Genomic DNA, 26,686 nt, shown 5'->3' on the forward strand with positions numbered 1-26,686 from the left:
TTGTGCCAATACCAAGCTGTTTTCAGGACTATAGCTCTGTAATAGAGCTTGAAGTCAGGGATGTTGATACCTCCAGAAATTCCTTTATTGTACAGGGTTGTTTTGGCTATCCTGGGTCCTTTGTTTATCCATATAAAGTTGAGAATTGTTGTTTCAATGTCTGTGAAGAATTGTGTAGAGGGCTGATCTCCAAAATATACAAAGAACTCAAGAAGCTAGTCTCCAATACACCAAACAATCCAATTAAAAAGTGAGGTACAGAACTAAATAGACAATTCTCAATAGAGGAATCTAAAATGGCTGAAAGACACAAAAAAAGGTGTTCAACATCCTTAGTCATCAGGGAAATGCAAATCAAAACAACTCTGCGATACCATCTTACTCCTGTCAGAATGGCCAAAATCAAAAACACCAATGACAGTTCATGCTGGAGAGGATGTGGAGAAAGGGAACACTTCTCCACTGCTGGTGGGAGTGCCAACGTGTACAGCCACTTTGGAAATCAGTATGGTGACACCTCAAGAAAATGGGAATCAGTCTACCACAAGATCCAGCAATTCCACTCTTAGGCATATACCCAAAAGAAGCACATTCATACAACAAGGATATCTATTCAACTATGTTCATAGCAGCACTATTTGTAATAGCCAGAAACTGGAAGCAGCCCAGATGCCCCTCAACCAAAGAATGGATAGAGAAAATGTGGTACATTTATACAATGGAGTACTACTCAGCAGAAAACAACAATGGAATCTTGAAATTTGCAGGAAAATGGATGGAACTAGAAGAAACCATTCTAAGTGAGGTAACCCAATCACAAAAAGAAAAACATGGGGGCTGGAGAGGTGGCTCAGTGGTTAAGAGCACTGACTACTCTTCCAGAGGCCCTGAGTTCAATTCCCAGCACCTACATGGTGGCTCACAACCATCCGTAATGAGATCTGGTGCCCTCTTCTGGCTGCAGGGATACATGCTGACAGAACACTGTATACATAATAAATAAATAAATAAATAAATAAATAAATAAATAAATAAATAAATAAAATTAAAAGACAAACATGGTATGTACTCACTCATATGCGGATTTTAGACATAGAGTAAAGGATTACCAGCCTACAATCCACACTGCCAAAGAAGCTAATAAAAGGAGAACCCTAAAAGAGACATGCTTGGCTCCCTGGAGAAGGGGAAAGGCTCAAGATCTCCTGAGCAAATTGGGAGCACGGGAAGAGGGGGCAGGGAGCTAGGAGAATGAGAAGGGGAAAAGAGGAGGGATGCAGAAGACATGAGGGAGCAGAAAGGTTGAGTCAGGGGAAGAATAGATGATAACAAGAATGGAGATACCATAATAGAGGGAGACATTTTTGGTTTACAGAGAAATCAGGCACTAGGGAAATGTCTGGAGATCTACAAAGATGACACCAGCTAACAATCTAAGCAACAAAGGAGAGGCTACCTTAAATGCTCTCCCCTGATAATGAGATTAATGACTGACTTATATGCCATCCTATAGCCTTCATCCAGCAGCTGGTGGAAGTAGAAGTAGACACCCACAACTAATCACTGCACTGAACTGGAACCCAGATGCAGAGAAAGACAAGTGAAGAGCAAAGGGGTCCAGACCAGGCTGGTAAACCCACAGAAACAGTTGACCTGAACATCAGGGAGCTCTTGCTCCCCAGACTGATAACTGGAATACCAGCATGGGACTGATCCATTTCAGTGAGGAAACCTCGGAAATCTACGGGACCTCCTGTAGAAGTTCAGTACTTATTCGTAGCATAGGTGTGGACATTGGGAGCCCATTCCATATAGAGGAATACTCCCTGAGCCGAGACACACGGGGGTGGGCCTAGGCCCTCTCCCAAAGGATACAATAGACTCTGATGACACCCTATGGAAGGCCTCACCATCCAGGGGGAGCAGAAAAGATATGTGATAGATAGGGTTTTAGTTGTAGGGGGGTGGTGGTAGGGAAGGACGGGAAGGAGAGGGAACTGGGATTATCTTGTAAACTAATTCAAATTTTAAAAAGTTTTAAAAATGATTAAAAAAGGTAATAACTGCATTTGGACTTGTTTCCCTTTAAGCAAATAAAGGTCAAAATATTACGTGTGGTAAATGCTAAGGGTCCCAAATATTGAACCAGAATTAAAATCAGATTACAATTTGCTACTGACACACTCAGGAATGTCAGCTATAATATTTTCATAAGTTCTTATTGTATTAATGAATGCTTTGAAAATGGAAAAACTGATTATGATCTTATGCTGTTAGCCAATATTTTATTACTTAAAATATAGCAATTATTTAAAAATGTTTATATAATGGGATACAAATGTTCAGAAAAGTAATCTTCAAGGTATGTCCCCAAACAAGCTGACTAGTCACCTGCTTCAGCTTCGATCACTACTGTTTCTTTGATCACCACTGCTTCTTCAGAGCAACAACAGCATAGCATCTGGGACAATTCACAGGGTCAAACAACTTCACAAGAGCAGACCACACTACATCTTCCTGAAAATTGATAAAGAATTTATATATGAGTGAGTACACATCATGTTTTGGACCTATTCATTTTGTTTCGTGCTATTTTATTTCACTATTTGCCCAGGTCAATGGAATTTTTTTTGCGAAGGAAATAATTTAAATAGGTAGTGTATCATCCCCCAATTTGAGAATCAAGGCTTTGTAGGGATTTGGAATTAAATGGTGGCTAAGGGAAGTATATTATTGAAATACTTAAAAATGGCCTTAATTTGTAATTAAAATACATTTATTAAAATCCATTTATTTAAAGGCTTTTGGAAAGAAAAAGCACTAGGTGTCCAAATAAAGTTATTAAAATAAAGGATTAATAGTGGGCAATAAGTTTATTCTATGAAGGTGATTATACAGTTCAAAACAATTTATTGACCACAGATTAGTAGACCACATAACACAGACAAAATGATAAGGTTGTGAGAGAGAAGAAATTCTCCTCACTGATTAGAAAGACATTTCCACATCACAGAACATGCATATCCAAAACACATTAAAGGATCAAGTCTTACAAAGTGAAATGTGTACACAGGATCGTCTATGACTGGCCACAATTAATTTTGGCTTAAAAATCATATATGATTAGTTGTATTCACTGTCTATGAATATTAACTATCACACAATTTTAAAAACTCAAAGTTTATTACTGCAATTTTGAAGACATCTGCTGTACATATGTTAAGCAGGAAATAGAGTGAATATTAAAAGTAATAGAGTATGAGAGGTATTATCTTTGTTTAAATTTATCCCTTCACATCCTTCGTTGCCTGTATTCACACACAGAAACCAGAATTAATGAATCTTAATTATCTGTAGGTTTACTTGAACATCAACATTGAGTAAATTGAAGTAAGACCTTTAGATTCCAAATGCTCCAAACACTTTTATGGCAAAGGATATGGGACATAAAGCTTCACTGTGACAGTTATAAAGGGTGGTCCCTTGTGCACAGTATCCCCACTGGACTTCATCCCTTTAAAACAGTATACTACTATGCATACGCCATCTGGTTGACCCACAAACAAACAGATGCTATGTACACTCTTTATCAACAGCTCTAGTCACCTGAAGAACCACTGGTGAAGAGCACTGTGCAGTGAGGGAACTGGGAGAGATATTATCTTACTAGTTTGTGTGAACTAACTTTATCCCAGCTATCTGATTTTACTTATTTTATTCCACCTAATAAAGATATTTGTTATGCACTGAAAATAGCATAATACCTGTTCCTTCAGGTAACAAAGTCGGTCAAGAAGAATCAGTGTTTCTATGCAAGGAGCCAGAACAACATTCAACTGGAAGAAAACAAAAGCTAGTGGTACTTTAATAGTTTATTTGCTATAACGTTTATGTTTGAGAAACTGTGTCTATAAAACTTCACATATGTTAGATACCTAATACCTACTGTACATCTTCAGAAAATGAATACTACAGATCAAAAGCTTTTCTTTACTAGGAACAGAAAACGAATGCCCTCTAACAGACATGAGGTGGAATCCAGGAAGCAATCATGAGATGGAAAGCTTTTAAAGGAGACCTAAGAATGCAATTCATTAAATGAAAGCTCGTGAAATAACTGCTTTGGAGAGCAACATGTGTTCAAAGGACTGTGAAGCTTTGCTCTGTGCATTTATGATGCACTTTAAGAGAAATCTACCATGTGCTCATTTTATGACATTACTAACACCTAATATAGTTCTGAAATAGGAAATCATCCTAGATAGTTTTCCTACAAACACAGACACACACATACATGTGCGTGCCTACACACAGTCTCTCTGTCTCTCTCTCTCTTTCTCATGCACACAACAGCAACAACACAGTTTGATTGGCCCCCTTTGAAATAAAAACAGTAGCAATAAATTTATCAATGGTTACAGCTAAATGATATAATTATAAAAGTCCTTATAATATAACCTAAAGTAAAATAAGTACTATATCAATTTAAGATAACCTTAATGTCTGAAGAAGTGTCATTAAGGAAGTGAATATAACAAAATTCTGCCATTCAAATCTTCTGAACTAATGTTAGTCATCATTTCATAAATAACACTGTCTTAAGTTTTTCCAAATTTAGTACTTACTGCTATGTTTGCAAAACTATAGTTTCACCACCTTAAGGTGTAACTTGTGTTTTTTTATTTTGTCTTCCTATAACAAACATACCTGCAATGCATATTCTTTAATGCCTAGCCTTGGTTGAAATAGAGCAAGTCTTACTTTTAAATAAGAGAATAAATATGGTTTTCTCATCTTTTCTCTCCAGAATATTTCAAGTAAGCATATATAAAAAACAAAACCACAAACTTCTTTGGCCAATGTTACAGGGCATTTTAAATCTTAAATGAGGTGTGTTGTAAAGTACAATGGCTATGATGGAGTGAAATAGAAAGGGGCCAAAGACATGCCCTGGGTCACAGGTCCCCAACAAAACAGCAGGACACAGTTCTCCAACATTCTGTCTCCTGAGCAGCAAAATCAACAACAACAACAACATCATGGCCACTGGTTCTTTTCAATCAGCACCAAGAGAAAGCAACATAGGGAACTCAGAGTCACAGAGAAACCTGTGCTTGTCGAAGCCAGCATGCTAGAGATCATGAATTCACACTGCCCTCCAGCTGCTGATCTCAGCACATAGACAGAGATATACTATGGCCCTGACTCTGACACACGTTTGTGAGGTGAGGCCTTCTGCTGCCTCTGACTGCAATTAGATACTCTTGTAATTTTAAAATTTACAAAATCCACGCAATAGAAGAGTTAGACATGTGTGAGAAAATCTGACATCTTGTGATTTTTTTTAACTCTGTTTTCTTTCACTTGCTTTGACATGTTGTCTTAGTTACTTTTCTATTGCTGTCATGAGATACCATAACCAAGGCAACTTATAAAGGAACATGGAGGCTTATAGTTCCAGAAGGTGAGTCCACGGCTATTATAGTGGGAAACATGGCAACTGACAGGCAGGCATGCAGGCATGCAGGCATGCAGGCATTGTTCTGGAGCAGTAGCTGAGAGCTCACATTGAGAAAAAACAGCCACATGGAAGAGCCAGAGAGCTAAGTGGGGATGGCATGGGTTTTTGAAACCTCAAAGCCAGAGACACTTCCTCCAACAGGGCCACACCTCCTGATCATTCCCAAACAGTTTCACCAACTGGGGGCCAAGCATTCATATATGAGCCTATGGGGGCCAATCTTAGTGAAGCTATCACACATGTATATTTATATTTATATATATGTATATGTATATTTATTGGTTTCATGAGGTAATTAATGTCTTGATGTGTAGCTCAGTCTGGTCTTGGATTTGTTGTCCTTCTTCCTGGGCCTCCCAATGCTGGGATTCTAGCGTACAAGGCCATGTCTGATTCTGACATGTATTTTGATAGTGGTTTCATCTGGTAATTCCCAAAAAACAATTTTCTTTGCATTCATTTTATTGATTATGCAACTTCATCAACTATGTATGTTTTATATTGTTATTTTGATAATAAAATGGACATTAAAAATCTGACATATGCAAAACAACTGACACACTAATCATTGAGCTGATGAATGCAGATTTGTACATGACCAACAAAGTGCCTCCCAACTGTGAGGAGTGAGTACAGTATGAGTGCATTACTTAAAAAAAGGAAGTAATGGTTGTTGTTATATTACAAAATTACTTTAAAAGTGAACTGTATTGTTCTTGTCCTTGTTGCCAATGAATGTACACTGAATGGCAAATTGAAGTACTAAAATTAAATCTATTGTTTCCTGTTGCCCAAGTATCATATTCTAGAAACTGCCCCTACTATGACTTGAGCTGTCTGTGAGACTTGCAGGTTATAGTCAAAGAAATGGTCATTTCTAAAGAGAAAGTGGAGTGGAAACAGTGAACAAACGATCATCTCAGGCACTTTATTCAATATCCTACCCTCCTTGTTACTCCATCTCTTTAGTTACTCCATCTCTTAACAGGGTTTAGATACTAGATAGTATTATGTGTTACTGCCCAGTGGATTTCGTGCACCTGACCATATTCATCCTGTCTGGAAGAAAGAGTGAAGATTTGGGGGGAAGCATCTGTTAACTGTTCACGAACATAACTTCTTGAATTTCTTCTGCATTTATTTCAAACCTTAATATTTAGTCTGCTTTAGAAATAAATTTATCTGCTGGCAAGCATGAATTTCCTCCTTATTCCTTTGCAGCCTGTTTGCTTGATAACTGCCAGCTTTGGAAACATGCCCAACAAACATTCTTCATGTGAACAAAGCCTGTTAACATGTTATGTAAGTATGAAAAATATGGCCTATGGAGCTAGCTGTTTTAAATTAGAATACTTCTTCCCCAATGACCTAGATTTTGCCTTTAGAAATCCAAGTCTGCCAGACTCACTGTGGCCTATAGGCTGAAGATGGATGCCCCAACATTACAGAGGAAATCTGGGTGATTGTCCAGGCAATGAGATGTCTCTGTCAGATCTAGAGTTTATATATTATCCTTCAGTGGTCTTTGATGGAGTTGAAGACAGATAGTTATGGTTATAGTTTTCTTTAGTTATTATAAAAGATAAGCTACATATAAGATTTTAGACTTACAAAGACAGGACAGATGATAGAATGTTTTCTTTAAATCTTGCTAAATGTTAATGAATTAAATATTATAACTATAGTTCTTACTTGATAACTGTTTTGTTATATATTTTACTATGTTAATGGTAAAACCCTTCTTTTTATTTAGACAGAAAAGAGGAGATGATGGGGGACGGCCTTCTCTGTATATGTCTGTCTTATTGGTTGATAAATAAAGCACTGTTTGCCAATAGGAAAGCAAGACATGTGGGACTAGGAGTCGAGGAGGATTCTGGGAAATGTTGTAGAGGGAGAGTTGCCATGTGAGCCAGGGAAGACAGGACACTTGCCACCGGCATCCTCAATAAGATAAGTTTATAAAATATAGTTTAATAGTTATGGTTGATACTTAAGACAGAGATAGCAATTGAAAAATCCTAGTCATTGGCCAACAGCATTGTACCTAATATTAATCTCTGTGTGTTATTTTGGGCACCCATTGGTGGTGGGGCTCGGGCAGCTTGGCAGAAAGATTTATCATTATACAACTTAAATACAATTGTTTTGCTACATCTTATTATATTAGAAGACTATTCTTTAAGGAGAGACCAAAAGGGAGTGGATCTGGAGGGGAGGGAAAGAAGGGAGGAACTACAAGGAAACTATAATCAGGATATATTGTATGAAAAAGGAATCTATTTTCAATAAAAGAAAACACATTTAAAATATACCTAATAGAAGTAGGAAAATGAAGACTTCGAGAGAGGTAGCTGAATGAGAATTTAGGAAAAGTAAAATTATATGGGCTTTAGAGTCTTGCATAGAAATTGGTGACCAAGTCTGTGGAAGTTTTGGGTTGTTCTATCCACTTGTGCCTGCACCTAGAACAACATAATTCATGTACCCAGACATCTACTAGCTTTATTAGATATTTAATATAAAATACATCAAAGCCTTCAAAATAAATAAAATTCACTTAACTTAAATCTCAATCTTCACCTATAAAATGAAAAATCACATCAATTATTTTATAATCATTAATATTTAACTTGATAAAATACTTTAGCACAACATTTACATGAGTAGAAATTCATACAGTTTTTGTGCTATTTTTAAAATATTTTAATTGACTGATTTTCACTTTATGTGATTCATGTTGACCTGGGAGCATGTATGTAAACTGTGTGTGTGTGCAGATGTTCACAGACGCCACAAGAAGGTGACAGATCCTATGGAACTGAAGCCACCCTATGTACATACTGAGAGCTAAAACCCGGTCCTCCACAAGATCAGCAAGTGCTCCTAAGCCTGGAGTCACCTCTCCAGCCCCCATTTCTTTTAAATAATCACGTTTCAGTGGCATTTTGATAACAGTATAGATAATTTTCACAATGCATTTTATTTCTGAATAAAATTCAGACAGTTTACTCTGATCATACTTTTCCGCTAACGCCAACTCCTCCCAGATTCTCCCCATCTCCCATCTCTCCATCTTACACAGTGATATATTTGTTTTAGTTAATGAACTTACATTGATACATTATTAACTAAAGTCTATACTATACTCAGATGATCTTAACAGTTTTGGGAAATATTGGTTATTTATTTTATAAAATGTTCTTCTAGTATGTTTTAGTTTTTTTTCTCAAAAATCAAAAAGCATTATGTTTTGTAAGAGGCAGAATACACAAGTACAGGACTGTTTACATGCCCTAATATCAAGGGTCCACACTATTCACATCACTTGTCCCTGTTGATGCTGACCTTGACTGTCTGGTAGAGACAGTGTCTGCCAGGTTTCCTCACTGGAGAGTTCCTCTTCTGTCCCATTTCCATGTCCTGCTCTTTAAAGGAAAGTTACTGTGTACTACTCACACCTAATTAGTTGACAGTTAGACTGTTTGTCTTTGACTTTAGACTATTGTGGTGGTTTTAGTGAGACTGTCCCCCATAGACTTAGATGGTTGAACATTTGGTCCTTAATTGATGGGAATTTTTGGTCAGCTTACTAGATGTAGCCCTGCTGGAGGAAATATATCACTGGGGCAGCCTTTGAGATTCCAAAGTCACACACCACACCCAGTTTTCTCTCTGTATTTCCTGCTTGACGTTCAAGAAATGTGGCAGCCACGATTTCCTGCCACGAAGAATCTGGAACCATAAGCCAAACGATCATTTCCTTCTATACTTGGCCATCATAGCAACAGCAAAGTAACAGATACAAATAGATACATAAATTCTTTTTCAAGAGAGATTTATATTTTTAATCTACTTATTGTTTTTCTTAAAGATATATAGAAAAGACTATAGAGAAGCAAAGGTGGGCCATAACGCAATGCAAGGGAAGACCAGATGAGTTTATGAGAGTTGTATAGTTGTTCACAGGTTCTTTCTACTTCACATCTGATCAGACGACTTGGCAACTGACTTATTTATCATCACTAGATAGTGAGACCAAAGTTGCTGAGATACCACTGACCAACATAGAATTAGCTGAATCACTATGGTAAGTAGAAAACCTACTCACTTAATGCAATTATAACAAGAAAACCTCCAAATGTGGAGAAATATAGGGATGGATAACAACAAGAGCAATTTAGAACCCCAAGTAGACATGGCCAGAAAAGCACTTCTCTTAGACAGACCACTTTTAAAATGTTAAAGCTAGAAAAAAGGAAACAAAGCAGCAAGAGAAACTCTCATTACTTACTATGTCACACACACCAGAATAACTTAAAAACTAAGTGAAGCGGCTCAGGGAGTAAAGGTGCGGGTGGGCGACCTGAGTGCAATCCCCGGGCCAAAAACAGATGTGGAAGGACACCCACACAACTGTTCTCTGATCTCCATGTGTGCACCAAGAAATGCACCCTTCCCGTTATGTACACACACACAATAATAATAAACAAAGCACAAACAAGCTTAAAAACAAGAAACACATGGGTGATATATTTCAGGTCATGAAAGCAAATAACTGTCAAAATAGATTATATTTTATCTAGCAAATATTGCTTAAAATTGACAGCAAGTATTTTCCAAGATAAGCACAAATGAAAACAATTCACCAGCACTAAACTAGCCTTACAGAGGTACTTAAATAAATTCCACACATACAGGAAAGAGGAAGAAAGTCACAATACAAGGAGCACATGGAAGAATACATCTTAGGAGAACATATTAAGACATGAGAATTATGGGGCTGGAGATGGCTCAGTGGTTAAGAATACTTGCTGTTCTCACAAAGCACTGGATTTCAGCTCCCAGCACCTATGCCAGGCAACTCTACTGCCTGTAACTTAGATCCAGGATATCCAACATTTTCTTCTGGCCTCCATAGGTACCCATGTGCAAATGAACATATAAACACACACACACACACACACACACACACACACACACACACACACAACTCAATTTTTTTATTTAATGATAGCTAGAATAGAACTAAACATTTCTAATTCAGTAATCAATACACCTCTAAGATAAAGAAGGGAGAAAGTAAAACAGATTGTCGAAGCAGTATCAGAACCAACTAGAAATGTAGTAATAGGAGTTAGCAAATATCTTAATTATAACCTTGATAGATGTTAATGGTCTTAATACACCAATTAAAACATGTAGACCAGTTGACTGGATCAAAGAAGATCCAGTTGTTTTAAAAGACACAACTTAGTTTAAAACTCACACAGAAAACCAAAGGACACAGTAATATGTATTGAGAGAATGATAGTAGGAAAGAAAACAAAACACAGTTGAAAGAGATAAAGAAGGTCACTACATATTGCTAAAGAGCACAGTTCATCAAGAAGAAAAAACAATTAAATACATATTCACCAATTGTTGGAGCACTTACTTTGACAAAACCAACTATGGGGCATAAAGAACAGGTAGGCCTTTATATAACATGAATGGGTAATCTCAATTCCCCAGTTTCAGCAACAGAAAATCATTCATTCAGCAATGAAAATTCAGATGTAAAATGTCATAGATCAAATGGACATAACAGGCATCTCAGAGATCTTGTTCCCAGCAGCTACAGAATATACCATCCACTTAGAAGCCCATGGAACTTTCTTTAATACAAACTACAATTAGGGCCTTATATCAAGTCTTGAAAATACAAAAGAATCAAGTTAATTTGCATATGTTACCAGGTAATAATTGAATAAAATAGAGGTAAATAATAGGAGAAACTACAGAAATTCTACAAACACATGGAAACTAAACAATATACTACTAAAGACAAGGGCAGTGGGAGTGGGGTGGGTCAGGGGGAATCACTGAAGAAATCAGGGAGGAAACTGAAAACTTCTTAGAATTAAATGAAAATGAAAAATACACAGACATAAAAACTCTTACTAAAATACTTGCAAACTCAATTCAACAATACATTATAAAAATCATACACTATAATCCAGCTTGTTTCATTTGAGGAAAACAAGCATGATTTAATGTATACCAATCAATAGGTGTAATGTATCACACAAACTGTAGAAGTTAGACAGTTAGACAGTAGGAGGATTATACTTCATTTAATAAAGGGTATAGATGGCAAACTGTCTGAAAATATCATGATTCTAAAAATAGTGTTGGAAACAAAGACAGAACTACCATATGATCCAGCTATACCATGTTAATATTTAGTACAATATGAGTTACTATACTAAACAGAACATGTTCTATGACTACTGGAGCACAATTCACAATAACTAAGTTATGAAATAATCTTGTGTTCATCAACACATAAATAGATAAAGAAAAGGCAGCATACATATACAATGGAGCTTTATTCAGACATAAAGCAGAATGAAATTATGTCATTCTTAGGAAAAATGAACAGAATTGGCCATCATAAATGAAATGTTAGACTCATCAAGACAAATATCACATATTTTTCTCAGATGTGAAACCCAGTTCACAGACATACACATACACACAGAACACAGGTACCACACATGCATACACATAGCACAGATAAGCCATGAAAATTAAAGGGGACTATTTGAGAAGAGGAAGGAGTCTAAACAGGAGGGAGTACAGAGAGAGAGCAGTGACAGGAGTGAAACCACATTGAACAAAACATGTCATTAGTAAAAACCAACCAGCTCAACAAATATATTCTAATAAAAATTAAAAAACCATTCTTTGTATAAACTATCAAAAGAAAGAAAATGAAACAAAAAGCATTAAAAGAGGTGGCTCTGGAGGTAAGGTTAGTTTCTAAAATCCTGCCAACTGAGCACAGAGAGATAAAGACAGTGGCAAAGAGGCTGAAGTAGCCATGGTATTCTTAGGCTGACTGAGGAACTTACCATACTATTTCTCAAAAGATCATTGACACTGTGTTTCTATGAGGAAACAGAGAATGGAACATATATATATATATATATATATATATATATATATATATATATACCTTCTGAAATCATGAAATTATGTATGCAACTAATCTTTGGGAACTTGAACTTCAAGGCAAGTAAAATAGATACTTTGGTTTTATTTTAGTAAATGAAAGGTAAATTATGAGGGGCTCTTCATCCTCCCCCTCCTCCTTATTTGGAATTGAATTATTAAGATTAGAGACTCCACATTGCTTCTGGGAAATATCCAAAAGAAATAAAATCACCAGATTGGAAAATAATCTATATTCCCATGTTCACTGCAGTACTATACATAAGAGTCAAGATATGTTAACAAGCTATTATTTCACTGACAGGAATGAAAAAAATCCTATGGTATCTGTGTGCATGTGTGACATGCATACAGACACACACACATACACACACACACACACACACACACACACACACACAACACACACACACACACACACACACAGAGAGAGAGAAGAGAGAAGAGAGAGAGAGAGAGAGAGAGAGAGAGAGAGACGGAGAGACGACGGACGGACGGACGGACGGACAGACAGACAGACAGACAGACAGACAGACAGACAGACAGAGAGAAGTACTATTCAGCCTCCAAAAAGAAGAGAATTCTATTACTTGTCACAATGTACTTGACATTGTTCCACAAGTTATTGTTTTCAGAGATAACATATGTAGGCTTAACTTTCCAGGAGAATGGTAAATATGTTTTAAAAATAGTCTATACTTAACGAAGGGGGTCAATGAACATCGCTCCATGGGGACTACAACTATCCAAAATGAAAGATCAAAGAAGGGATCATTTTGAATAACAAAGTCATAAAACATAAAAACAGTATACTACAACCATTGGATATTGCTCTTTCCTTTCCCATATTCATTGATGAAAATGGCATTTTAAAACGTAGACACATAATGGGACTGTTAGGCGGCAAGTGAAATCATAAAGGAAAAAAAATTTCTCAAAATCAGTGATTCTTAACAGGTGTCAATCTTGGCAAGTGCCAGAGTAGTAATCATTGTGCTACTGCTGACATCTAGTGGACAGACTCCAGAGATGCTGCAGAATGCATAGACCAGCCTCTCACTACAAATTAAGATCCAAATGCCAATGGTGCTGAGTTTGAAAAAGAGCAAAGTCCACTGTTGATTTTCACAACTGACAATAGACTTAGGGAGAAACCCTTCACACTGTGTGAGAGACACTGTGAATCCAGCATATGCAGCCTTGGTTGCCTCTGAAAAGAGGTGTCTGGGAATCTTTGATTTTCTTTCATGTTTAATGTAATTTCGTGTTACTAGAACTTAAGCAGAGTTTAGGAGATTTTCTAGGCAGTTCACTTGCCTAAACTGTTAAGTGCACATCTCACTGCCAATTCAGTTCCACAGAAATATCATTAATAAACAATTAAGAATTTAATCAAAGCTCTTGTGAGTCTTTTGGTATATTTAAAAATTAAATTTTACAAAGCATTAGGAATTTCATGTGAAAACTTCTTTTTGAAATAAAGTTATACACAAATACCTATTGTGTTGTGGTGAAAACTTTCATTTTAATACTCCTATTCCATGGCGTGGAGATAAAATGAGGCATTTGTATAATGCCAGAAATGTAAATGGTTTGTTTTATCATTTTCCCTGTTTCCAAACACTCTGGCCTAAAAGACATTATTTTTTAAATCTCTTGCTTACAATCAAGACACCCCCATGCCAAGCCATTCTTATCAATTTGCTTCTTTTCCCTAGTACACCATTATTTTATACACTAAAATGTTTGCTGGTCCTTTTTCCCCAATGTATTTCAGCATATACTTTTGTTTTCCCTCAAATTGCTTTACAGGGAAAAAAAAAACAGAACAAACAAAACAAAATGGATCAGTGGTTGTAAAAGAGAATCAATGGGCCATTATTAGCATCCTTATTAACTAATAAAAAGTAAGAAATCATTTAAAAGTCTTTTTATTCAGTGATATTTGTCTTTTCCTGAGACTCTTTCTAAACTGGTTGTGCATAATGGAAGCATATACTATGAATATTTTCTTAAACTATTTCTTTTAGGAAAGTGGAAAATACCTGTAATGTACCAGGCTGCACACAAGCAGCCTCTCTCATTACCAGCATCACCACAAGGACAATGTATTTGCTGTAAGTGATGAATCTACATCTATACAGCATTGTTGTCCAGGGCTGTCCTTTACGTTAGGCTCCATTATAAGTAGTCACCTTTTATGGGGTCTAGGTAAGGTTCATGAATTTTGGCTTTTGCTGCTCTACCTGAAAAGTCATTATATCAACATACAAATTCTCCTGCTATCTTCTAGTATTATCATAGTCTAGGATTTTACATTAATATATGTAATTCACTTTGAGTTTGGGAAAGATGTAAAGTTTGTTTCTAGATTCACTTTTCTACTTGTGTGTGTCCTATTGTTTGAACACTTCATGGTGAAAAAAAAGAGATTCTTTGCTCTGCTGTACTGTTTTTGACACTTCACCAAAGGCCACCTGGTTGCATCTGTGTGGGTCTATTTCCAGGCTCTCAATTCTGTTCTTTGATCCATTTGTCTATTAGTCTGCAAATATCTCCTCTTTATAATAAACCTTAGTTACCTAGTAACAATCCTTAAGCTTTGATTTCATATACTATTGTTAGCTCATTTGCTTCTTTTGCCTCTGTGTGTGTGTGTGTGTGTGTGTGTGTGTGTGTGTGTGTGTGTGTGTGTGTGTGTGTGTGAACAGCTTGTCAACATCCAAAAAATAACTTCCTGAAATACTAACTCAGACTGTACTGAAACATAGATCCAAGTTGGGAAGTACTGACTTCTTGAGAATAGTGAATCTTCCTATCCATGAACATAGACTATCTCTCTACTTTTTTATTTCTCAGTTTATGCTTATCTTAAAGGCATTTTGTTTGGATTCTATTAGGAAATCTATATAATTTCACTTTGGGGGAGGGCACTCATGTAAATGCTGATGCATCTTAATTTCAAATTCAACTTGTTCATTGTTGTTATCAAGGAAAATGATTTCCTCTACATTGTCTATATACCCTACTTTGCTTAGTTTTATTATCTTAATTGCTCATTATTTTTTAAAACATGAGACAAAATATCTACCAACCCCCTGACCACACAGAGACACACACACAACATGGAGTCTGTTTTGTGTTGGCCAGCTACTCCTAAGCACGCTGCCTGATGCAGGGGTGGCTGACACCCCACTATAGAGGTTTTTCCTTTCCCAGCAGTATCAATTGCAAATACCTTCATGGTTAGAGGTGCCCACTTCTCCTTCTCAGTGTGGGGAGTTTTCTAGGTTGAACCTGGGCAGGTCTTGTAGGTGCTGTCACAGTCCATGTGAGTTTATATGTGCATCAGTCCTGTTGTGTCTCTAAGACACTGTTTCTTTGGAGGCATCCACCACCTCTGGCTTTTGTAATCTTCCTGCCTGGGTATTTTGAACTACTTCTAAAATCTTTTTAAAGTTTTATCTTAGACTGTCCAAAATCTCTGCTTACATTGTCCATCTGGTCTTGGGTGCTATCCAGTTTATTAAATCAAATATTTGGCATATTGCTCTATTTGCAACTGCAGATTAACATGTCCACTGTCCTTGTCATATCTCAATGTGGTTGTGACGAGTTCCATCTCTTCAAACTGTTTATTATCTTCAATATGCTTATAAATTTTTGGTACTCAAACGTGATATACTATGTAAAAAGTAGTTATGAATGTGTCATTAGTAGTGTGGTGGTAAGAAGGATTTTCTATTCTTATGCTTGGGTCTTAGTCTGCCATTGAACCTGTTTCTTGACCATGAACTTCACCAGCACTTCCTAGTATTTTCATGCCCTCTTGGGGGGACAGAATTGACAGAATTGACAAATGCTGAATACTTCCTTTCCCCTCTTCAGTTAAGTGTAGATAAAATTCTAGCATTCAGGTTCTAATTAAATATGGTGTCTTTAAAAGTAGGTTTTGGTATGAATAGAATATACTGACTTATTTAAATGGTTATTCTTTCACTTCCCTTGTCACGAGAATGAGGGGCTTTTTGTCCAGTATTCATCAGAACTAGGTTACATTCAGAAGCAAATTCACAAAAGTGTGACAACCCCTTAAAATTGTTTGCACAGCTCTAGTGTTTCATTCTCACAACTATCCACACTGAGCCTCTAGTAGGTTGCCAGGTTTTCTTACTGTGGTTCTTGTTTACTACCAAACTTCTACTCTGGAGCTTGCTCCTCTATGTAGTCCCCTGTTTCCCTCCAGTTATGATTTCAGCTGTCTACTGTAACTGCTTTGTGAAGAGTAAACAAGGCAATGTGATATCCTTAGCATAGCATCTATCGTACCGTGTTTATTTAGTGTCAACCATAATTAATATCCTAATAATTAAATATTAACAGATGTAGGAAATAACTTTTATTGTGGTTACTATTAATAATAATAAACTTGCAAAGACAAAGAAAAGAGGATAAATTAATCCTTCTGGATGTTTTATGTTTCATTTTTGGAAAGGATAGGACATTTTCAGTTTAAGTAAGGCACAGTGAACAAATTCAATCATCCACACAAAACTGACTTCATTTTTTAAGTAAAAATATTTATAAGAATTCTATCAACTATGTCATTACTAATAATATACCAACTGAGATAAGCAGTAAGTAGTGTCATGCAGTCAGCAATTACATATAAATATAGGATGAGTTTGACATGTATCTTCTCATTTGTTCCTAAATTGTGCAGCTTTCACAGCTAGCTATTTGATAGGGAATAAAGCAACAAAACTACTACTAGTCTAGTTCTTTAAGAAATAAATAAGACCAAAATAACAACAGTACAGTAGACAATCATACACTTCAATTTGGATGCAATATAATGTCTGTGTAAGTTTTCTCTTTCAAAAGAATAATTTCATACTGTGATAGTGAGTTTTAATTATCAGTGGACATAATCTGGAATCATGTGGGAAGAGTTCTGGTGTAGGACTATCTACATCACAGTGGTCCCGGGCAAGTCATTGATTATACTGAAAAAAACCAGGTGCAAAGATGCATTGACTGTGGATAGCACTATTTGGTAGGCAGGAGATGCTGAACCATAGAACAGTGGAGAAGTGAACTGATATATTTGTTGCTCTCTGCCTTTGATTACAGACATAATATGACCAACTTCCTCAAGCTCCTACCACCATGATCTCACTATTACTGAAAGATGTAACCTGGAGGTGTGAGCTGAAATTAATCTTTTTTTCCTAAAGCTTTTGTTAGGGCATTTTACCACAGAAAAGAGACTAAAAGATATATTATTATTTTTAAATTTACAATCAATTTAATATGCCATTGTAACATGGCATATTCAGTAGTTCAGTTTAATATTTTAGTTAATGTATAACTTGAATTATATTGAGTTTTTATGAGTCAATTAGCCTACTATTTACTTTCAATGATGTTATCAACAATGTTAGCTAACAGCTACTGTGATGTTCCAACTTACCAGAATGTTCACAGTTAGAGGCATTCCAAATTTAATATTGAAAGTTATAATTAGCCATAAAATTGCAAATAAATGATGTAAAAATTAATCATTTCTTCCTTATTCAACTATAATTTCCATTCATAGTGTTCTGCTTTTTAACCTTATTTTACTTAGTGAAATTAAACATTCTTTTAAGTAAAAATCCCAGAGAAAGAGTTGCTTTGGTGATACACAATCATTAACTTTCTATAGATTTGACAGGAAAGGTGAATTGCAAAAAACGGTAACAGAAGCTTAATTTCAATATAATTTAGAGTTTTTATAGGAGGGAGAAAGGCAGAAAGCAAATGATTTTGTATTGCCTCAATCCACTACCCTACCAAGAATTCTTGTTTTTATGAAAATAAAAAGGTAACCATACACTGACCTTGGCCTCATCTAATCCAAGCTTCTTTAGAGACATTCTGACATAATCCAGAAAAGAAGAACATTTGGAATAAATTTTACCAACGTGCCGATCACTGCAAAACAAAAGTGAATCTCTTTTTAGTTTTTTCAATTTAAAGTATAGATGGTTTTATATTTCGACATGGACTATTTTAAAATGCCTTTCATATATATAGCATAAAATCCAGATGTGATGAAAATGAAGCAATACTTTTGTGACATTTGTAAGTGACATTATATTCAGGATCTGCTTTGGAGGATTCTTGGAAAACAGCAGTGGAAGATAATATTCTGAACACAATACTATGTAAGAAACATTTCAAATTTATACTATTAAAAATCTCATTTAACAAGAAATAGGTCCTCAAAAGCTTCCACTGTGCTCAAAACACATTTTCCTTTTATTGGCATGACATTACATTGCACAGTTTATTGCAACGTGTTCTAACAGGAGCAATACTTCAGCAGCTATTCAATGACAACTACCAACCAGTAACAGCCAACTGGGGTCTGACTATCATTTATGCCTTGCAGATTTGCATTATAATTTAACAAAGCATCATGACATAGTTTTCAATTTAAATAATACTATGCTTGACTATCACATCTCTTGGGTTACAACTTTAGCATAATATAAAAATCCGAGGCATAAAAAATCAGTATCTGTATGTTATTCAAAGTGGTAAATTAAGCCTCATTCACCCTGGATAGAACATTAAACCCATGATTAGACACTATATTCTATCCTTCTACCTTTGCAATGTATCTTAGATTCCTTCAGCTACACTTTGAGACTGCAGCTTTAATTCTATTTACTATGTCATATAACTGTAATCCCAAATATTTCCTGAAGTCTTTTTCCATTACTGTTTGAGAATTTTATAGATGCATCCATGCATATGATACTTTGGTCAAATTCACCCCCATTTCTTAATTCCTTCCCCTACCCCTTTAACCCCCATCACCTTTCCCTCCCTACTCCATGTGCTGTTTTGAGGAAACAAGTCCCCTAAGTGCTGTGTGTTCGTGCATGGGTATATATAGGACCATCTACTGGATCATGGTTAGCCTCTCAGGGGTCTTATAAAATCTGATATCCTCCTCAGCCTCCATCAATTGCTAATAACTCTTGAACCAAGAGTGAGATTCCATGACCCTCCTTCTCATTCATGTTAGTAATTTGGCTAGCTTGATGTTATTATTATGCATGCAGTCACAGCTTTATGTGTTCAATGACCCTCTAATGTCTGTCAAATACAGCTTTACTACAGAAGTTCACTACCCCTGACTTTTACAATTTTTCACCCTCTCTTCTGAAATGATTCCTGAGCCTGAGGGTGAGGAGGTATGATACAGATGTCTCATTTAGAGCTAAGTACCCCACAGCCTCTTATTGTTTGCAGGATGATCAGCTGTTTATCTCCATATTAACCACCATCTTCTCCAAAAAGCAGCATCTCTGATGAGGGTTGAGAGATGTACTAATCTATGGGCATAAAGATTAGAACATAGAGGATATTTTATAGCTATATTAGGATTAGAATATTAGTACTGGGTTGTCCCCTTGGGCCCATGAACTAGCCAGTTATGGGATTTGGACCAGTTAACAATACTTGGCATACATTACATTTTGTTGTGGTGGCTTTAAATCCAGCCAGAATGTTGTTGGTTAATCTCATAACATCTGTGTCACTATCACATCAGTGGACATATTTTGCCAGGAAAGTTGTTACCACAGCCCTATGAGTTCATAGCTGAATAAGTTATACTCTCTTCTCTTCCATCTCCCACCCCATTTGATTCTTCCTGCCCCATTATTCCTCTTCCCCCCATCATACTACCACTGTTCTATGCCCAGCCTTAAAACCTTTCTTCATTACATATGTTTTTAGAAGTAACATTTTTAGAACCATTTTATTACTTCACTGCCCTATAAGCTACGAATAAACTGTTGTATGAGAAACTAGAGAATCCTTAGCTATCCCACCAGGACCCACACCTCTAACAGTTCCCACCTTCTCACACACCATTCAGTGCATTCTAGACTTTAGTTCTCTTTCCTTAAATGTTTGCCTCCTGGTTTAGATCTTCTACCACACTTTTGCCTTGTTTTATCTACTCATGTCATCACTTCTGAATAGGTGAGAAGGTTCCTCACTCTTAGTTGTACTAGTCATTCACATGGTAAAGCTCACATGTACATACTCTTTTGGGGAAAGTAGTTAACAATCTACTTATTCTGAATTTCTATCTCCCTTTTTATCTTTGCATCCAATTTGTTATTTTACCACTGTCTTGAATGAAAATAGGTGTACTTTGAGGAAGCAGAAAAAAAACTTTTATGGTGTTCGGTGCCATTCTGAGTTTCTATAAATTGTTACACATCTTATGTATAAAGTATTGATATAGTAGATAGGTACAGAATAGAAATCACAGAACACTGAACTGATTAGATAGTCAGAAAAGATTCCATTTAATGTCATTTCTTGATTTTCACTTCAAGAATTCTTGTAGGGCATTCTTCCTATCCCCAAAGGGAAAAGCCCTTAACGTTTTCCCTTGATGTAAGCATTCTGTTTATTCTATCCCACTCACTGTTACCTTATGGAATTCCTCAACAGAGAAAGTAAGCACCATAGATAAATGTAGCTTTCAGTTAGGTAGTTCTACAACCTACTAGCTTCATAATGATATCAATAGTACTTTTTTTGAGACACTATAATGATTTCCATGGATAATACTAGTAAGGTGTTTAGAACAAGAGATATGATGTTAGTTGTTTCTATATATCCTATCTCTTTATTTTAAAACTATATTTATCTTGTGTGTATGAGCATGGCAGTGCCATGGTACCTATGTGGAGGACAATGGGTCCTAGTATTGAACTCAGGTCATCAAGGTTAGGAGCAAGCACCTTTACCAAGTGAGCTATCCCTCTGGCTCCATTAAAAAGAAAAGCCACTCCTGAATTCATACTTTCCATTTGTTTGTGTATGTGGTCTATGTAAGTGTGTGTGCACATGTGCATTTATATGTTTGTGTGTATATGTTGTTAAGGCATTGGGTGACTATATATATATATATATATATATATATATATATATATATATATATTCCTTTCCACCTTATTTTTTCAGACAGGATCTCTCACTGACCTGGAGCTCAGCATTTTTGCTAGACTGACTGACCGGCAAGCTTCAAGGCTCTCCTGTTTTGCCACTCTGCTCTGGGCTTGTGCTGGTTTTCCTTATAGGTGTGGTTTTATTTGAGTGCATGAGATCCAAACTCAGGTCCTGAGGCTTGTGCAGGAAGCATTATTTTATACACTGCACCATCTCCTAAGCTGCTGGAATTTTTAAAAACCTTTTTATGAAGATATTTTATTAACATTTTATAATCAATATTTATTCATGTCCTCTGTTATTCTTTTAAAATTCTTATTTAATATTCTCTTTAGGAATTTCATACATGTTTTGATCATATTCATCCCTCCCCCAACTCCTCTCAGAGCCTTCACCACCCACCCAACTTTTGTGTCCATTTTTTTTAACCCATTAAGTTCAATTTGTGCTTCCCATATATTCTTGAATACGTGGGCTTCCACTGGCATGAAGTCAACTTACCAGGGGCTAGCATCTAAAAGGAAGCTAACTCTCTCTCTCAGTAACTATCAAGTGCCAATAGTTCCTCTACTAGGAAGAAGTTCTTAAGCAACACTCAAAGAACCAGAATTTGATGCCACTACAGGTTGCCAGGATGTAAGTGTTGGTGCACTGGTTTGATTCCTGGGTTTATATTTTGGCTGCTTAAAAATAAGAGAAACATTTTCAATTTTGATCTGCTCATGTCTTACTTTTCCTTTTTAGAGTATACTTTTCTTGTTCCAAAATATGACAGCATTGTTATTGTTACATCTACTTTTAGTACATTATATAACAATTTGTTGCATAGGATATTTGAAATATTTTATTTATCTGTAGTATTATTTATCTTTAGTAATAACAGGAAGAAACTCTAAGCCAAATACAACAAGAAAGGTGATTGGTTGGGTCACTCTTGCTTTTTAAATTCTTTAAGAGTGTCTCATGAATCTTGAATCTTGGGAGTGAGATGTGAACCCTTCACTGAGTGAATAAGTCTGTTATGTGGTTCTCATCTGCTCTCCAACATTGTGTTATGACACTGTCTCCCTGGTAACACTAGCATTTTAACAGCTTTTGGAGCACACTTTCTTTTAACTATAAACACTAGTCTTGGAACATTCATTCAATTTTCAAGCCTTGTCCTTGAAAGCCCAAACTCCCTTAAGATCCTACCTCAAAGACTTCTTCCTCTGACCTCCACACATGTGCCATGGCACACGCATAGCACCCCTCAAATTTTGAATCAAATAAACAAAAACACAAATATAACAGTTTTTTATAAATAATCATGCTGTGAAACAGAAAATGTTCAAGGGATTTTATAGATGGCTTGGCAAAGTGTCTGATGTTTAAGCATGAGAATCGGTGTTCCTAGACCTGAGTGATCTACCTAAGCATAGCAGCTTGTGTCTCTAACCCCAAACCTGGGAGCTGGAGAGGTGGAGTCAGGCAGATCCCTGAAGTTCACGGACCACCAGCCTAAACAAATCATGAACTTCAGGTTTAGTGAAAGAACCTGTCTCAAAAGTGATCAAGGAAAGACCAGATGTTAACCCCTGGCCTTCGTATGCACCTGTATGAATTTGTGCTCACAAGACAGGCATATCCATCAACACCGAGACACACACACACACACACACACACACACATTCAATTTTTACCTCTGAAAAAGAAAAACTCAATAAAGCAAGCAAACAGCAATAAAAAAATACAACCCTCTCCTCAAACCCATTATCCCCAAAATCGCCAAATTATTTACAATATAGTATGTCACATGAACAAAAGATAGAGAAGAGCTGATTCCTAATGAGTATTTGAATTGCATGAAGAGAAGTAATACTTGTATGGTATATCATTTAAAGTATCACAAAATATTTTACAAATGTATTTTGAGATATACAGGCAAATAATATCCAGAAGAAACTGTCAAAAATACTTACATGCTTCTAGACATGGATTTTTGTCATACATAAAAGTATAAACAACAGCAAAGACCAGTCAGACCAATGAAAAGGTATTGAACAAAATTTCCAAGATTTAAAACATGTCTGTATTTACTACAGCTAACAGAAAATATTAATGTAATCAGTTCCATTTAATAAGAATCTTACTTAGTAACTCACTTGTTGTTCACAAGGGATTGTAACATTAAAAGAAATCACAAGAACTTTAATTTTTGTTGTTGTTGTCAGTTCCTTTGGATTTTTGATAGGAAAATACCAACTTAAATACCAATGGAGGGACAGAATAATTCTTTTCTTGTGTGTGTGGGGGGGTGGGTGTGGGTGTGGGTGTGGGTGTGTGTAAGAGTTTGCTTCGGACTTTAGATGTGCTGTCAACTTTGGAAAAAAGTATCCCAGTTTACTGTGTTGAGTTGGCATTGTACAGAAATTAACAGCCATATTGGTCTAGAAATGTTGAGCTTAATTTTTTTCCATTTGTACAGGGGTGACGCACTATATTAAATATGTAAGTTCTTATCTATGTGGGTTTGATTACAAAGACTAATAAAGTATTCTCTAAATAAAAAAAGAGTTTGCATCAGGCTGGAGAGATGGTTCAGCCATTAAAAAAGGCTAGGCTCACAATCAAAAATATGAGTTTGTTTCATAAAACACTGAAAGAATGAGTGTGAATATATTTTGAGAGATGGTTTCAACAAAGAAATGTATTAGAGCAGTGACTGAACTTTCAAAGTATCCATTTAAGGTGAGTGTCATCCATCCCAATTTACAGTCAGGAGAATGGGGGCAGGGGGCTCAGTAGCACTCAAGATCTCACAGCTATAACACTGGGAACAGGATTAATGTGGTAGAATATTATTTTGTTTTGCTGCATTTGTTTAACTCTGCGAAGCTGTGATTCTTTCCCTGTCTAAAACAGACGATGGTCCTAATAAAGAGCTAAATGGCCAATAGGAAGGCAGGAGCCAGGATAGGTGGGGCTGGCAGGCAGAGAGGATAAAAAGAAGGAGAAATGAGGATGAAGGGAAGGAACAAGACAACCAGGAAAGGAGGGTGTCTGTGCTAACCACCCAGCTACTCATCCAGCCACAGTAAGATATACAAAAGTAAGATAGATAAAAGCCCACAGGCAAAAGGTAGATGGGATAATTTAAGAAAAGCTAGCAAGAAACTAGCCAAGCTAAGTCTGGGCATTCCTAAAAATAAGCTTCCATGTGTGATTTATTTGAGAGCTGGGTGGTGGGCCCCTCAAAAAGACTCAAGAGCCAAAACAGTAAAACAACACACAACAGATCAGTGCCTGAGGCATAGAACTCTTGTGCTTATGATCTTTTTTTCTTTATCTTCATATTTTCGAGACAAGAGTCCCACAAAGTTGCCCAAACTAGTAATGAAACAGCAATCTTCTTCCATCAGCCACCCCAAAATTCTTTTACTTTTGATGGTGACTCTGCTGTCTCTGAACCAATTACCCAGTCTTTAAGATACGAGTGTGCAGTCGGAATCTAGGCAGGGCAACAGCAGATGACTCATTCCCTCACATTGAGAACTCTTCTCTATCAAAGTGCTTTCACAGTACCACTCTGCAACAACTATCTGGAGAACATCAATATACACTGATCAAAGTCTGATTTATCCCTTTCCAAAAGCTTTTAGAAATATTCTCGGAGCTTCCTAGTCCAGGACCTGGAGAGGACTCCAGCAACACCTTCACCTACGCCATGTGACTGGGGCAGGCAGAACTCAACTGAATGCAGCCAGGGCTTTCTAGTCGAGAGGACTCCAGCAACACTTGGGCACCAACCAGGAGCGTGCCTGGAGTCAGAGGTGGCAGGTGGGCACTATTTGATCTCTTTGTGATGAGGGAGCATGGTCCTGCAGATACTCTAAGTAGGAGAAGAAGACCCCCACACAGGCCTGGAGTAGTCCACCCCGGGCTCTGAGGAGAAATCACTGACCCAGCTGGTACCATGCAGCTCCAGGCAGACGGGCACTGCTAGGGGTGAGCAAAAGTATGGTGTGGTATGGGAGACAGGATGATTCATGTGCCCTGGACAAAGGCATGTTTGAAGAGACAAAAGAGGTGAGAAGTGGCATGAGGTGGGTGGCTTGATTGCCACCCAGGGCCATGGTGATGTCTGGGCCTGGACTTCCATTGGGCCCATGCCTGGGTTCATGGCCCTGATGCAGCCTGGTCTGTGTTGATATCCATGGCTCCTGATACCACCAGAGGCAGAGAGGATATGGCTGTGTGGAGTTGCCTGCTCCCTCACTGCCTGCAACACTAGGGAGAACTGGTCTTGCCCCTCATTGGCTATGGCACTCAGGACAGAGGGTCCTACACTTCACCTGGGTAGCATAGTAGTGCTAATCCTGTGTACAGGGGCATGGTCGAGCTGGCCCTGAGGGTATGAGAAAGGGAAAGTGGGTAGGATTTTATACCCTCTTCCCTCCTCTCCTGTCCTTTCCTTTGTCTCCCTCCCCATCCCCCTCCTCCCCTTTCCATCTGGGGGGGGGGGAAGAGAATGGAAGAGTGGGTCTTGCCATTCTTGTATGCCATGTGGTGGCCTGGGTGAGGGTAAGATGCCCTCCCCTTGCCACCTGCAGCAGTGGAGGACCTGTACCAACCTCTCACCAACTGCAGCTCTCTGGAAAAGGAGCCCTGTGCCCCTGTCTACAGTTCTGACCTTCTAGACAGGGATGCAGGTGAGCCAGCCCTGAGGGAATGAGGGGGACTTAGGTGGTACCACCTCCCTCCTCTGTGGAGTGATGGGAGCTAGGTAAAGATTCTCTCCCCTTCTACTTTACCAGTTGCAACACTCAGGGAGAATGGGAACAGCCCTGCATCTCATCTAGGCAGCACAACTAGGCTGACCCTGTTTGTAGGTGGGCCAACCTCGAAGTTGTGAGCATGGGCCAGCTGTCCCCACTCTGTCATGTGGCAGAATGGGCAGGGAAGAGATGTCCCCCTGAACCCTTGCAGACTGTGACAAACATCCTCCCCATTACCAGCTGCAGCCCTTGGGAAAGCAAGCCCTGCTCCTCACCTGGGCAGCACAGTCAAGTTGACCCTGTTGGTGGAGGTGTGGGTGAGATGGCCCAGAGGGTTCCAGAGTGGGATAGCTGGCCACACCCTCCTCATCTGCCATGTGATGGGAGG

At 37.5% G+C, this 26,686-nt stretch overlaps 1 protein-coding gene across 1 annotated transcript in view; it reads right to left on the minus strand.

Moving 5' to 3' along the window:
• Window positions 1-2,424: 2,424 nt before the first annotated feature.
• Window positions 2,425-26,686, minus strand: part of LOC113833329 (methyltransferase-like protein 25) — a gene marked incomplete at its 5' end in the record, with an annotated part of 73,319 nt that continues 49,057 nt past the window's right edge. The window contains 3 exon segments of the mRNA XM_035451377.1: window positions 2,425-2,517; window positions 3,765-3,836; window positions 18,400-18,493. Coding sequence (XP_035307268.1) covers window positions 2,425-2,517; window positions 3,765-3,836; window positions 18,400-18,493 — 259 coding nt within the window.

The sequence above is a fragment of the Cricetulus griseus genome (genome assembly GCF_003668045.3).
Source record: "Cricetulus griseus strain 17A/GY chromosome 1 unlocalized genomic scaffold, alternate assembly CriGri-PICRH-1.0 chr1_0, whole genome shotgun sequence".
Lineage (NCBI taxonomy): Eukaryota > Metazoa > Chordata > Mammalia > Rodentia > Cricetidae > Cricetulus > Cricetulus griseus.